The sequence below is a fragment of the Juglans regia genome, chromosome 12 (genome assembly GCF_001411555.2).
Source record: "Juglans regia cultivar Chandler chromosome 12, Walnut 2.0, whole genome shotgun sequence".
NCBI classification, from domain to species: Eukaryota; Viridiplantae; Streptophyta; class Magnoliopsida; order Fagales; family Juglandaceae; genus Juglans; species Juglans regia.
In genome coordinates this window covers 13,820,720-13,833,455 of record NC_049912.1, presented here as the reverse complement: position 1 = coordinate 13,833,455, position 12,736 = coordinate 13,820,720, and the positions used below count along the sequence as shown (strand labels likewise).

Genomic DNA, 12,736 nt, shown 5'->3' with positions numbered 1-12,736 from the left:
TTAAAGAACAATGTTCAACGCAAGGATGACAATAAACCACCACGTAGGAGCTGATTTGTACTTCTTCATAAGCTTGGTATGTATATCTTCCTTTTTACTCCCTCCAAAGACACTTTTACTTTGCTCCCATAAATCACATCCACTGAATAGCAAAACGTGCACCATAGTAGCAGTAAGTGTGGCAAGAACCAGTTGACTATTGCATGAGTATGCAGCAGAAGAAATGGGTGCTGAAAGCACGTCTTGTGGGTTGGCAAAAACCAAAACCTTGCAGCTTGCAGTTGCATGCTTTTCAAGGGCAGAAACCCGAGACTTGTAAATTGATATATTTTTTGACATCACATCTTTCCTCTCCATGTCATCTTTCTTTGGGAACCCACCACCCATGACTTCCATGTTAACCCCAGTGCATGTCTCAACAACAATATCAGTCATAGCAACAACATCTTTGAGTAGAGGAAATGTAGCATCCACCCTCATGTTTCCTAGTGTCAAGAATCCAATATTTTATCATTTCTTCAACCCTTATCTTGTATACATAGCCCCCATAAATAACATGCTCATCAGGATAGAAGAATAAGTTCTCTACAATTTTAAACCCCATGTTCCCACTATCATGGAGTTCCCTAAAGGTCCACTCTTGTGGAGCAACTTGAAGTAACAACTTGGGGTATTGATAAACAAAATTAATGGTATCGAAAGTCTTTTCCAAAATGGTCACGAATTAGACCCAAAAACTTCTTCCCACACAGTCAACTGCACACGTGAAATACCATTATCAATTCCACCAATAATTTTGAAAAAAAGTTTCAGACCATGAATAGCATTCCAAGATCCCACATATCTATGAGGCATTTTCTCAAACAAATCTCTAGCATCACCTAAACACCCGAATACTTTTCTAAACCCAAAATTCATCCATGAGACCCACTGGAAGACAAGCAAATCGACTCCCGCAACACACCCCACTAATCACGAAAAATTCATGGGAATATAGAAGAGCGCAACAAAAGCATCACAATGACTCACCTTTTTTATTCCACTTTGTTTTAAGCAATAATGCTTTTCTTCCATTTTCTTTTCAAATACTTTGAAGACATGGTCTCTTGTTGAATCTCGAAGGTTAGACTTAAAATCACAGCTAGTCAAATGATTTGGTAGTGCCTCCCCTAAATGTTGTTGCCAATTTTGTGAGATCGTGGCTTCTAATACAAGCCATACTACAATTGTCTCTGTCGTCAGGTTCACACTAGTAGATGACCCTTGCAGTGATGTTCTAGAATTCTGTAAGGAACGTGGTTGTTGAAGAAAATGTAATGGTGAGGAAGAGTACATAGAAGTTGTAAAGAACAATTGAAAATGAACACAAGTGTTTGGATAGAAAACCACTGATGGCAATTAGGGTACTTCGAGGGATCCCTTAACCTCCAATTCAGAAATATTTCTTAGTCTTTTCCATACATGCCGAGTGTTTTTCTCCCAGGCTTTACATACTGCCTTGACATAGTAACAAACCCACTAACAGGCTTACATGTGTAAAGTAGAATAACAGAATGTAAACAAACCAAATGACAATGTAAAATAATAAACGAAACGACTGCTAAGCTAGTAAACGGTAGGTTCTTGTTTTATTTAAACGGTGCGCATAACTTGCAATGAAACGCTACGCTTTAGTCCATCTCAAACGGTGCGTTGCGAGTTGGTTGAAGACAAAGGAGTTGCTCGAAGCTTCAGTTCACTTCAGCTCACTTCAGCTCTCGGACCTTGCTTTCCCAATCCGCTTCCATGGAACCCTAACAAGCCCTTCCCCTTAAAGCACCTTGCCCACAAGGGGAGGGTAGAGGTCACGTAGTTTCCAGAGCGATTCCCACCTATTATTCTCATCAGAAGTGCCGACCCATTTAATCAAGACTTCGGTCACTGCGCGATGGCCTTGCTGTTTGAGCTTGTGATCAACAATCGCTTCGGGTTCCGGTAAGACTTCTCCCTCTGAATTAATTGGTGGAAGCTGGGGTAATGGTGTGATTTGAGCTCCTACTTTCTTTTTCAGGCAGGAGACATGGAATACCGGGTGGATTCGTGAGTCCGAGGAAAGTTCCAGCTTGTAGGCCACCTTACCCATGCGTTGGATGATGCGAAAGGGCCCAAAAAATCTTGGGGAGAGCTTGAGATTAGCACAGGCTACTACTGACTTCTGTCGGTAGGGTTGGAGTCTGAGGTACACCTAGTCACCCACTTCAAATTCCCTCTCAGTTCGTCGTTTGTCCGCATACAACTTCATTCTAGACTGTGAAGCTTCTAGATTGTGTTTGAGCAGTGATTTGAGTTGCTCTCTTGTCTTCAATAAGCTGTCCACTGCGTCATTAGCAGTTGTACCCGAAATGTAAGTGAGAAGTCTAGGGGGACTGTATCCATAGAGAGCCTCGAAAGGTGATAACTTGGTAGTCGTGTGATAGGAAGTATTGTACCAGAATTCAGCCATAGACAGCCACTGAGCCCATGCCTTAGGTTTTGCCCCTGAATAGCACCTGAGGTAACCTTCTAGTGTTTTGTTAAGAGCCTCTATATGACCGTCTGTCTGTGGGTGGTACGCTGAACTGTAGTTCAATGTGGAACTTTGAAGTTCAAATAAAGACTTCCAAAAAGAACTGAGGAAGATTGGGTCTCTATCTGAGACTATAATTTTTGGAAGGCCATGGAGTCGAAAAATTTCCTGAAAAAATTTTTGGGCTACTACAGCCGCAGTGTAAGGATGTGATAGAGCGATGAAATGGCCGTATTTGGTCATTCTGTCCACAACCACTAGAATAACCGTAGCCCCATGAGAGTTGGGTAGACCTTCAATAAAATCAAGGGAGATGGCTTCCCATGCTTGATTAGGTATCGGAAGAGGCTGTAACAACCCTGGATATGGGACAGTTTCAGTCTTATTAATTTGACATGTGTGGCATTCCCTCACCATTTTTTTGATGTCATGCTTCATGCCATGCCAATAGAAATCTCTTTTGCCCCTATGATAAGTCTTGAGAAACCCAGAATGACCAGCTTGTGGATCCTCATGTAAAAACTTGAGGACTTTGCTTTTAAAGGCAGAGAGTGTGTCAATCACAATGCGACCCTTCTTGAGAATTAACCCATTGTTTAGAGTGTATCCCTTGGGTGCTGGCTGGTTGGTCTTTAATTTGGTTAATAATTCCTGCAGCTCAGGAGACGAGACATAGGTACTTTTGAGTTCCTCAATCCATGTAGGGGTAGGAAAAATAATAACTGCCAGTGAGCCTTCTGTTAAGTTTTCAGCCTCAAATTTCTGTGATAAGGCGTCTGCTACTTTATTTTCCTTGCCCTGTTTGTACTCAATGGTGAAGTCATAACCCAAAAGTTTAGTAATCCACCTTTGCTGAGCCACTGTACCCACTTTCTGCTCCAATAAATATTTTAAAGCTTGCTGGTCAGTTTTGACTTTGAAGGCTTGGCCCAAGAGATAAGGTCTCCACTTGTGTACTGCTGTGACCAAGGCTAACAGCTCCTTCTCATACGTGGAGAGAGCTAAAACCCTTCCTTTCAAGGCTTTACTCAGAAATGCAATAGGTTGTCCTTGCTGCATAAGTACTGCACCCATGCCCCTTCCACTAGCATCACATTCAACAATGAAGGTTTGGGAAAAATCAGGCAGCCTTAGTACAGGTGGTGATGACACTGCCTTTTTTAACTCCTCAAAGGCTTGAGTAGCCTTATCGGTCGATAGAAAAGAGTCTTTTTTAAGCAAGTCAGTCAAGGGTGCAGTGATAATACCATAGTTCCTGATGAATTTGCGATAATAGCCCGTTAGACCCAAAAATCCTCGCAAGGATTTGATATTTTTAGGAGCTGGCCAGTCCAGCATGGCTGTCACCTTTTTAGGATCAGCCTTAACTCCATGTCTCGTCACGATGTGCCCCAAATATTCAACTTCATTCACCCCAAACAAACATTTAGATCTTTTAGCATACAAACAGTGAGTAGCAAGGGTTTGTAGCACCATTTTCAAATGGGTAATGTGTTCTTGCAAGCCCTTACTGTAGACTAAAATGTCATAAAAAAAAAAGAGTACAAACTTCCGTAGGAAAGACTTAAAAACCGTGTTCATTAGACCCTGAAATGTAGATGGTGCGTTTGTTAGCCCAAAGGGCATAACCAAGAATTCATAATGGCCTTCGTGGGTACGAAAGGCCGTCTTATGGACATCCTCGGGAACCACTCTTATCTGATGGTATCCCGACCTGAGGTCTAATTTTGAAAAAATGATGGATCAATGTAATTCATCAAGCAACTCATCTATAATTGGAATGGGAAATCTGTCCTTAACAGTTTCATTGTTGAGAGCACGATAATCAACACAAAGCCGCCAACTACCATCATTTTTTCTCACCAAAAGTACAGGAGATGAGAAAGGACTAGCAATAGGTCTAATAACTCCAGTGGTGAGCAGTTCATTCACAATTTTCTCAATCTCTGTTTTTTGGAAATGAGGATACCTGTAAGGTCGGGTAGAGATAGGGTTAGTGCCCTCCTTCAACACTATTCTGTGATCTTGAGATCTGGGGGGTGGAAGTCCTGCTGGTTCTTGAAATACCTCCTCAAACTGTAACAATAGTGTATCGATTTCAGGGGCAGAAGGTAATTGAGGGGGGTCTAAGGAAATAGCTTGTAGCTGTAGCAGAAACCCCATGCCTTTAGAAATGGCAGACATGAGGGACTTATCACCCTCGTTTGTAACTGTGGATTGACTGGGCAGTAATCCTTGTAATTGAACCCATTTTTCTGCCCATTGAAACTTCATGCTCAAGCTTGTGAAATCCCAAGTAACTGGGCCTAAACTTCTCAGCCAATGAATTCCCAAAACCACATCACAACCACATAAAGGAAGCACATAAAAATTTGGACAGAATTTGATACCTTGGATTGTAGTGGACACATTATTGCAGCAACATGTGCTTTGCAATACCTCCCCATTAGCCACTGTCACTCAAAGTTGGCCAGCAGAATCAACATGCATATTATTTTTTTTTATGAGGGAAGGATCCAAGAAGTTGTGGGTACTTCCTGAATCCATTAAAATTACTGCTGAAGTTGTCCCAATTTTACCCAAAACACGCATTGTACTGGAAGAGGGAGTTCCAGTTAATGCATTAAGAGAAATAGCGGGGCTAGGGTCAATAGTCTAGGCTGAACCACTATCAACAATATCAGTAGAATCATAAAAAAATTCTTCAATTTTTTCATCTCGAGGCTCATCAACAGCATGCATAAAATACACTTTAGGGGACTTACAAACATGGAGTGGATTCCACTTTTCTTCACAGTAGAAGCATAAGCCCTTTTTGCGTTTTTCATCCATTTGCATTGAGAACACTTTCTTAGGCTGAGTAGTTGCTTTATTTGGAATACTGTGATGATCTACTGAAGGAGTTGGTGCTTGATTAGTAATTACTGATGAATAATTTCTGTCTGCCCATGAGTTGAATGGTTTCTTGGAACTAATTAAATATTCCTCTTGTATACATGCGAGACCAAATGCTGCACTCAAGTTAAGGGGGTTGAACATACGCAGTGGCAACCGAATATCATCCTTCAACCCACTAAAGAAACAGCTGAGCTTATGAGCATCGGAAAGACCACGGACTCGATTGGCCAAGGCTTCGAACTGCCCTTTATACACAGCAACCGATGATGTTTGTTTGAGTTGTGTGAGTGCCTCCATGGGGTCATCATACGCGTTCGGACCAAAACGGGTCTGAAGAGCATCGAGAAAGGCTGGCCAAGAGGGAAAGGGCCTAGTAGCAGTGGCATCTTGGTACCAAACCAGTGCCTCCCCACTCATGTAATAAGATGCCATCAAAAGCCGGTAAGCTGCAGGGGTCTGGTGAAAGTCAAAATAACGGGATGATTTGAAAATCCAACCTGCTGGATCAGTCCCATCAAAGTGGGGAAAGTCGAGTTTAAGGCCTCTGGGAACTGGTCGTCGAGGGTCGTGTGGTTCTAGTGCTTGATTTTCTGGTTCTGGTTCAGGTTCGGGAATTTGTCTAGGCTCCAGGTGTGTTAACTGAGCTAGAATCTGGTTCTGGCTGACTACCAAGGTGCGGAGAACTTCATTCATCTGATGCATTTGATCATGCATTTCCTGAATGCTCAGGTCATGCGATTGCAAAAGTTCTTGCTGCTGTTTTGTGAGTCTCGTACCGTCTGCCATGAGGACCGTAGGCTCTGATTACCAATTGTAAGGAATGTGGTTGTTGAAGAAAATGTAATGGTGAGAAAGAGTACGTAGAAGTTGTAAAGAACAATTGAAAATGAACACAAGTGTTTGGATAGAAAACCACTGAATATTCAGATGGCAATTAGGGTACTTCGAGGGATCCCTTAACCTCCAATTCAGAAATATTTCTTAGTCTTTTCCACACATGCCGAGTGTTTTTCTTCCAGGCTTTACATACTGCTCTGACATAGTAACAAACCCACTAACAGTCTTACATGTGTAAAGTAGAATAACATAATGTAAACAAACCAAACGACAATGTAAAATAATAAACGAAACGACTGCTAAGCTAGTAAACGGCAGGTTCTTGTTTTATTTAAACGGTGCGCATAACTTTCCATGAAACGCTGCGCTTTAGTCCATCTCAAACGGTGCGTTGCGAGTTGGTTGAAGACAAAGGAGTTGCTCGAAGATTCAGTTCACTTCAGCTCTCGGACCTTGCTTTCCCAATCCGCTTCCATGGAACCGTAACAAATTCTTTTCACACTAGCTACACATCCCCCACATGTCATTCCCTCTTTCACCTTGTCTTCTTTCATGGCTACATAATTGAGGTCCACAAAAAAATAATTGAGGAGATCACATATTCACCCAGCATTACAGGCCTTACGACAGTGCCGATGATCAAACTTACGGCAACCTAGAATTTCTTGCATGGTGGTTGGGGTTCCGATCGAGAGGGTTCCACAGAAACAGGGGTTGGTGTCGATTTTGAGGGGGGACCGGGCCATGCGACGGATGCAAGCTAGACTTTGAAGCAAAAAATCGGTGGTTGTTGGGAAATAAGGGTCATGGAGTTGGTGGATTTGAGAGTACAAGTGGTAGGTGCAAGCCCCGTAGATTTTGGATGGATTTCCATGGGAAATGCCAAACCAGGCGTGGCCCCTTGTTTGGGATTCCTTCAATGGGGAAGATTTGCTTGGATCGACTCCATGCAATGTAATTCTCACTAGTGAATATCTCGGAAACCAGAAGCACACCAGCACACCAGGATTATCAGACGGATGCAAGTAGTAGCAACTGGATGAATCATCAGAAAGATTCTGTGTAGAGGCATTTGACGAAAGAGTGTGTGCCATATAAGCATTCTCCTCAAGATTATCAGACATTGTAAAGCAAAAAAGATCAAGAAAACAACGGAAAAGTGTTTATTCTCAATGATACCATGTGGAATTGTACAGAATTGTAAAGAAAAAACAGAGGAATGAAGAGACGTATTCTGGATTGAAAAATTCTTCTTGATTTCATCGAATATATCTCAATATAAAGTGACTCTATTTATACACTTAAAATTTATCAATAATACTAATCAACTATTGACATCTAGCATAACTAATTTAACTATCAAATAACAGATAAAGCATTCTATTTGGTTAGTTGAGGCTTTAACTATAATTCCTCTATAAGATTTTGGATATTCCAACACCCCCCTCAAGATGAGAATGAATATTTATCATTCTCATCTTGCTAATAAGATGATGAAAGTTGAGGCACCCGAGAGGTTTGGTTAGTATATCTGCCAATTGATACTTTGAAGGAATGTGGATGATTTTTATCAAACCCTCTTGCAATTTCTCTCTAACCAGATGACAATCTAGCTGTATATGTTTTGTTCTTTCATGGTGTACTGGGTTGGAAGTAATTTCTGAAGCAGGTTTGCTATCGGTGTATAGCAATGCAGCTTGAGGGTGCTTTACTTTCAAATCAGCCAATAAATAAAACAACCATTGAAGCTCACAAGTTGTAGTGGCTAAAGCTCTATATTCAGCTTCTGCCGAGGACCTAATTACAATAGGTTTCTTCTTTGATTTCCAAGATACAATGGAATCTCCTATGAAAACTGTAAAACCAGTGACATTTCTTCTAGTGTCAATGCATCCACCCCAATCACTATCGGAATATGCCTCTAAATGCAAATCAAATGAAGCCATTAGGAATAAGCTTTGACCTGGTGTTGCCTTAATGTATCGAATGACTCTCTCTGCAGCTTGTAAGTGCATTGTATGAGGATTAGACATAAACTGGCTGAGAGCTTGTACTGCATATGCTAAATCTGGTCTTGTGATTGTTAGATAAAGAAGTTTGCCAATAAGTCTTCTATAGGATGCAGGATCAGATAATAAAGGACTTAGATCATTAGCAATGAGTTTCAGATTTGATTCCATAGGGAAGCCAACTGGTTTAGAGCCAGAGAATTCACTGTCTTCCGTTGGCATAAAGCAATACCTTTGGCCGATCTGGCTACTTCAATGCCTAAAAAATATTTCAGCTCACCCAAATCTTTTATAGTAAAGGATTCATGAAGAAACGTTTTCACAGTAGCTATTTCTTCAAGATCATTGGAAGCTATTATAACATCATCAACATAGATTAATAAAGCCATAAAACTAGTTGATGTTTGTATGATAAAAAGGCTTGAATCTGACTTTACTTGATTGTAACCAAAATTTAGTAAAGATGAAGACAGCTTTGAGAACCACTGCATTGAAACTTGTTTCAAACCATATAAACTCTTTTTGAGTTTACAAACCCGAGGGTCATTTGGAGTTGAAAATCCTAGTGGCAATTACATATAAACCTCCTCATTTAAGTCTCCATGCAAGAAGACATTATTTACATCAAGCTGATGTAAATGCCATTGTTTAACTACTGCAATAGCAAGAAGAACTCTAACTGTTGTCATCTTTGCAACAGGAGAATATGTGTCAAAAAAATCAAGTCCCTCTTGTTGAGTATAGCCCTTCGCTACTAGTCTAGCTTTGTACCTTTCAACACTTTCATCTGCCTTAAATTTCACTCGATATACCCACTTACAACCTATAACAATTTTGTTTGGAGGCAAAATTGCAAGATCCCAACTTTTATTATATTCAAGAGCTTTAATTTCATCAGTCATGACAGTTTGCCAATGAGGAATTGAGTTGGCTTGTTTGTAAGTTTTGGGTTCAAAAGTAGATGAAATAGCATAAATGACAACTTTATGTTTAGATGACAATCTAGAATCAGATAAGAAGGAGAATATATAATGGGGATTACCAGATAAGGAGCAGCTTGAAGGTGCTTGAGTTGCTAAAGAAATCTTAGTCATATTACCACAATAGTAATTCTGCAAGTATTTAGGTAAATGCTTAGTTCTTTCAGACCTTCTAAGACTATTAGTATCATTGTTTACAGAAATTGGATTTTCAGGAATTGAAGATTCAGGAACAGAAGTTGTAAAAGTTGAATTTATAGGAACAGAAGTTATAGAAATTGGCTTGTCTGAAATGTAGGATATTGGTTCATATATTTGGGGAAATTTTGGAAAAACAAAAGGTGTATGAATCTTATATGGAATAGAGGGAAATGTAGATTCATGAAAAACTACATTTCGAAATACAAAGGTTTTGAGAGTTGTTAAGTCAAGTACTTTGTACCCTTTTATGTTTGGTGGGTAACCAAGAAAAAGACGTTTTGTGGCTCTTGGCTGAAATTTGCCTCGGTTGCTTGTGATTGTACTAGCAAAACATAAACAACTGAAGACTTTAAAATAGTTGTAGTTTGGTGGCTTTTGAAATAAAAGATGGTATGGTGTTTGATTATTTAGAATGGATGATGGAGTACGATTTATCAGATGTGTGGTTGTTAATACACAACCTGTCCAGTAGGATAAAGGTAGTTTTGACATAAACATGAGAGATCTAGCTACATCCAATAGGTGTTGATGTTTTCTTTCAACCCTTCCATTTTGTTCAGGTGTTTCAACACATGATAATTGATGAATAATGTCATGCTCTTGATAGAAAGCATGCATATTAAACTCTTGGTCATTATCTGATCTAAGAGTTTGAATATTAGTGTTGAAATGAGTATGAACATAAGCTAGAAAGTTGGTAAGAATAGCTCGAGTTTCTGTTTTGGTTTTCATTAAGAATAACCAGGTGAATCTTGTGTAATCATCAACAATAGTAAGAAATAATTTATAACTAGAATATGAAGGAATAGAAAAAGGTCCCCAAATATCGATGTGAACCAATTGAAAAGCTTTATTTGATTGACTGTTTGATACAGGAAATGGTAGCTTTTTCTGCTTAGTTAATGGGCAAATCCCACAGACATTATTATGAGTAGCCTTTATAGAAGAATCAGAACTACTTATGAGTTGTATCTTTGTATTTGGAATATGGCCTAAACGAAAATGCCATATATCAAAATTAACAGTACAAGATTCAACTAAAGAAATAGAAGGTAAACCAATTGAACTAGAAAGCATTTCATTATTTGCTTGAGCATATGGTTTTTGAAGATGGTATAGACTAGATTGAACTTTAGTAAGCCCAATCATCCTCCATTTGCTGAGGTCCTGCAAGATATATTTGGATTGAAGAAAAAATAATCCAATTGAATTATCATTAGTTAATCTCGATGCAGAAACAAGATCGATATTGAAGGATGGAACATAAAGAGCATTGTGTAAAATTATATTAGGAGAAATTTTGACAGATCCAGTGAAGATAATTGGAACTGTTTGGCCATTTGGTAAATGAACCTTGGAAGGTGTTTTAGGCAAAACAATTGAATCGAATAGAAGAGGAGAACAGATCATATGATCTGTTGCTCCGGTATCAAGAATCCAAGTAAATTGATTCTTTGATAAAGAAACTGTATTACAGGAAAAAGAATTACCTGAAGTGGATGCAATATTAGCAGTTGCAGTAGAATTTATGTTTGAGCTAGAAAGGCTATTTGCAAGAGTGAGCAGATTTTGTATTTGCTCTTGAGAGAAAATTATGTTGGGATTACTTGAATTTTGCTCCTAAGCAGTAGTATTATTTGCAGTGGGCAATCTTTGAAAATTTGTGGCTGCAGTTGGTGTAGAATTGAATCTTTTTCCTCTTGGGCCCTTCCATCCAGGAGGAGATCCAATTAACTGAAAGCATTTATCAACAAGGTGACCCGAATAACCACAATGAGAGCAGATTGCATCAGACTTTCCTTTCTGCTTTGTGAATCGAATGTTATTTGTTGAAACTGCTCTTGATGATTGTTCAGCAACCATTGCTTGTGAATCAATGGAAAAACCAACTGCATTAGTCAAGGACCTTTGACTCTCTTATTGTAAAAGTAAGGAAAAAACTCTACTCATAGATGGTAAAGGAGATTGAAGCAATAGTTGACTCCTGACTGCAGAACAAGAATCATGAAGACCCACAAGAAACTTCATTACATAATCTGATTGCTATCGATCTGTCATATTCTTCAAAATGTTACATGAACAACGATTAAGATTCCCACATTTGCAACTGGGAATTGGTCAGTAGCTGATGTATTCATCACATAAAGCCTTGAATTCACTGAAATATTTAGTGACAAATTTCGAGTTTTGAGAAATAGAGCTTAAAGATTTCTTCAAAGAGAAAACTCTTGGTCCATCACTTCGAAGATACTTAACTCTCAGTTCTTCCCAGATATCAAAAGCATTTGTAAAATAAAGAAGACTACCATGGATTTCTTTAGCAATTGAATTCATTAGCCAAGACAGGAGAAGATTGTTGGCTCTTAGCCAGGCAACACGAAGATAAGGATCATTAGTGATAGGTTGTACCGGAGATCCATCAACAAAGGCAATTTTATTTTTCACTGTTAGAGCAATTGACATAGATCGACTCCATGCAATGTAATTCTCACCAGTGAATATTTCGGAAACCAGAAGCACACCAGGATTATCAGACGGATGCAAGTAATAGCAACTGGATGAATCATCAGAAAGATTCTGTGTAGAGGCATTTGACGAAGGAGTGTGTGCCATGGAAGCATTCTCCTCAAGATTATCAGACATTGTAAAGCAAAAAAAATCAAGAAAACAGCGGAAAAGTGTTTATTCTCGATGATACCATGTGAAAATGTACAGAATTGTAAAGGAAAAACAAATGAATGACGAGACATATTCTGGATTGAAAAATTCTTCTTGATTTCAATGAATATATCTCTGTACAAAGTGACTCTATTTATACACTTGAAATTGATCAATAATACTAATCAACTATTGACATCTGGCATAACTAACTTAACTGTCAAATAACAGATAAAGCATTCTGTTTGGCTACTTGAGACTTTAACTCTAATTCCTCTATCCGATTTTGGACATATCAAGAAAGAGATACCAATCTTTAAATACCCTTATCTCTTGCAGCGTAACATCATCTTACAAGAGTCTTCGCACCTCAATTTTTGATGTTCCAATGGATAGATCTTTCTCCTGTAAGCATATTCAATATTGAGCTTCACGAAATAAATGGTGTAGGAGGATTCCACTAAAATTTTTAAATTTTTACCATCGCTAGCCTTCACTGTGAGAACCCATTGGCTAGGCTCTCTAAATGTTTCATCATAGAGTGCATGATGATAATTCTGAAAAAAAAAAAAATTTGTAGTTCTACATTACTCAACTCAGCCATGAGA

General features: G+C 39.0%; 2 protein-coding genes across 2 annotated transcripts; both read right to left on the bottom strand.

Moving 5' to 3' along the window:
- On the bottom strand, positions 1 to 480 carry LOC108992403 (malate dehydrogenase, cytoplasmic-like). The gene has a single exon (XM_018966962.1). It carries the CDS (start codon positions 478 to 480, stop codon positions 1 to 3), a length of 480 nt encoding a protein of 159 aa, XP_018822507.1.
- Positions 481 to 11,588: 11,108 nt separating this feature from the next.
- Positions 11,589 to 12,113, bottom strand: LOC108992405. Its single transcript, XM_018966965.1, has one exon. The coding sequence runs from the start codon at positions 12,111 to 12,113 to the stop codon at positions 11,589 to 11,591; it is 525 nt and encodes a 174-aa protein (XP_018822510.1).
- Positions 12,114 to 12,736: the final 623 nt, after the last annotated feature.

What these genes read in the sequence shown, in the direction of transcription:
- LOC108992403 (XM_018966962.1), bottom strand. Translation starts at nt 480, where the DNA reads ATGAGGGTGGATGCTACATTTCCTCTACTCAAAGATGTTGTTGCTATG.
- LOC108992405 (XM_018966965.1), bottom strand. Translation starts at nt 12,113, where the DNA reads ATGTCTGATAATCTTGAGGAGAATGCTTCCATGGCACACACTCCTTCG.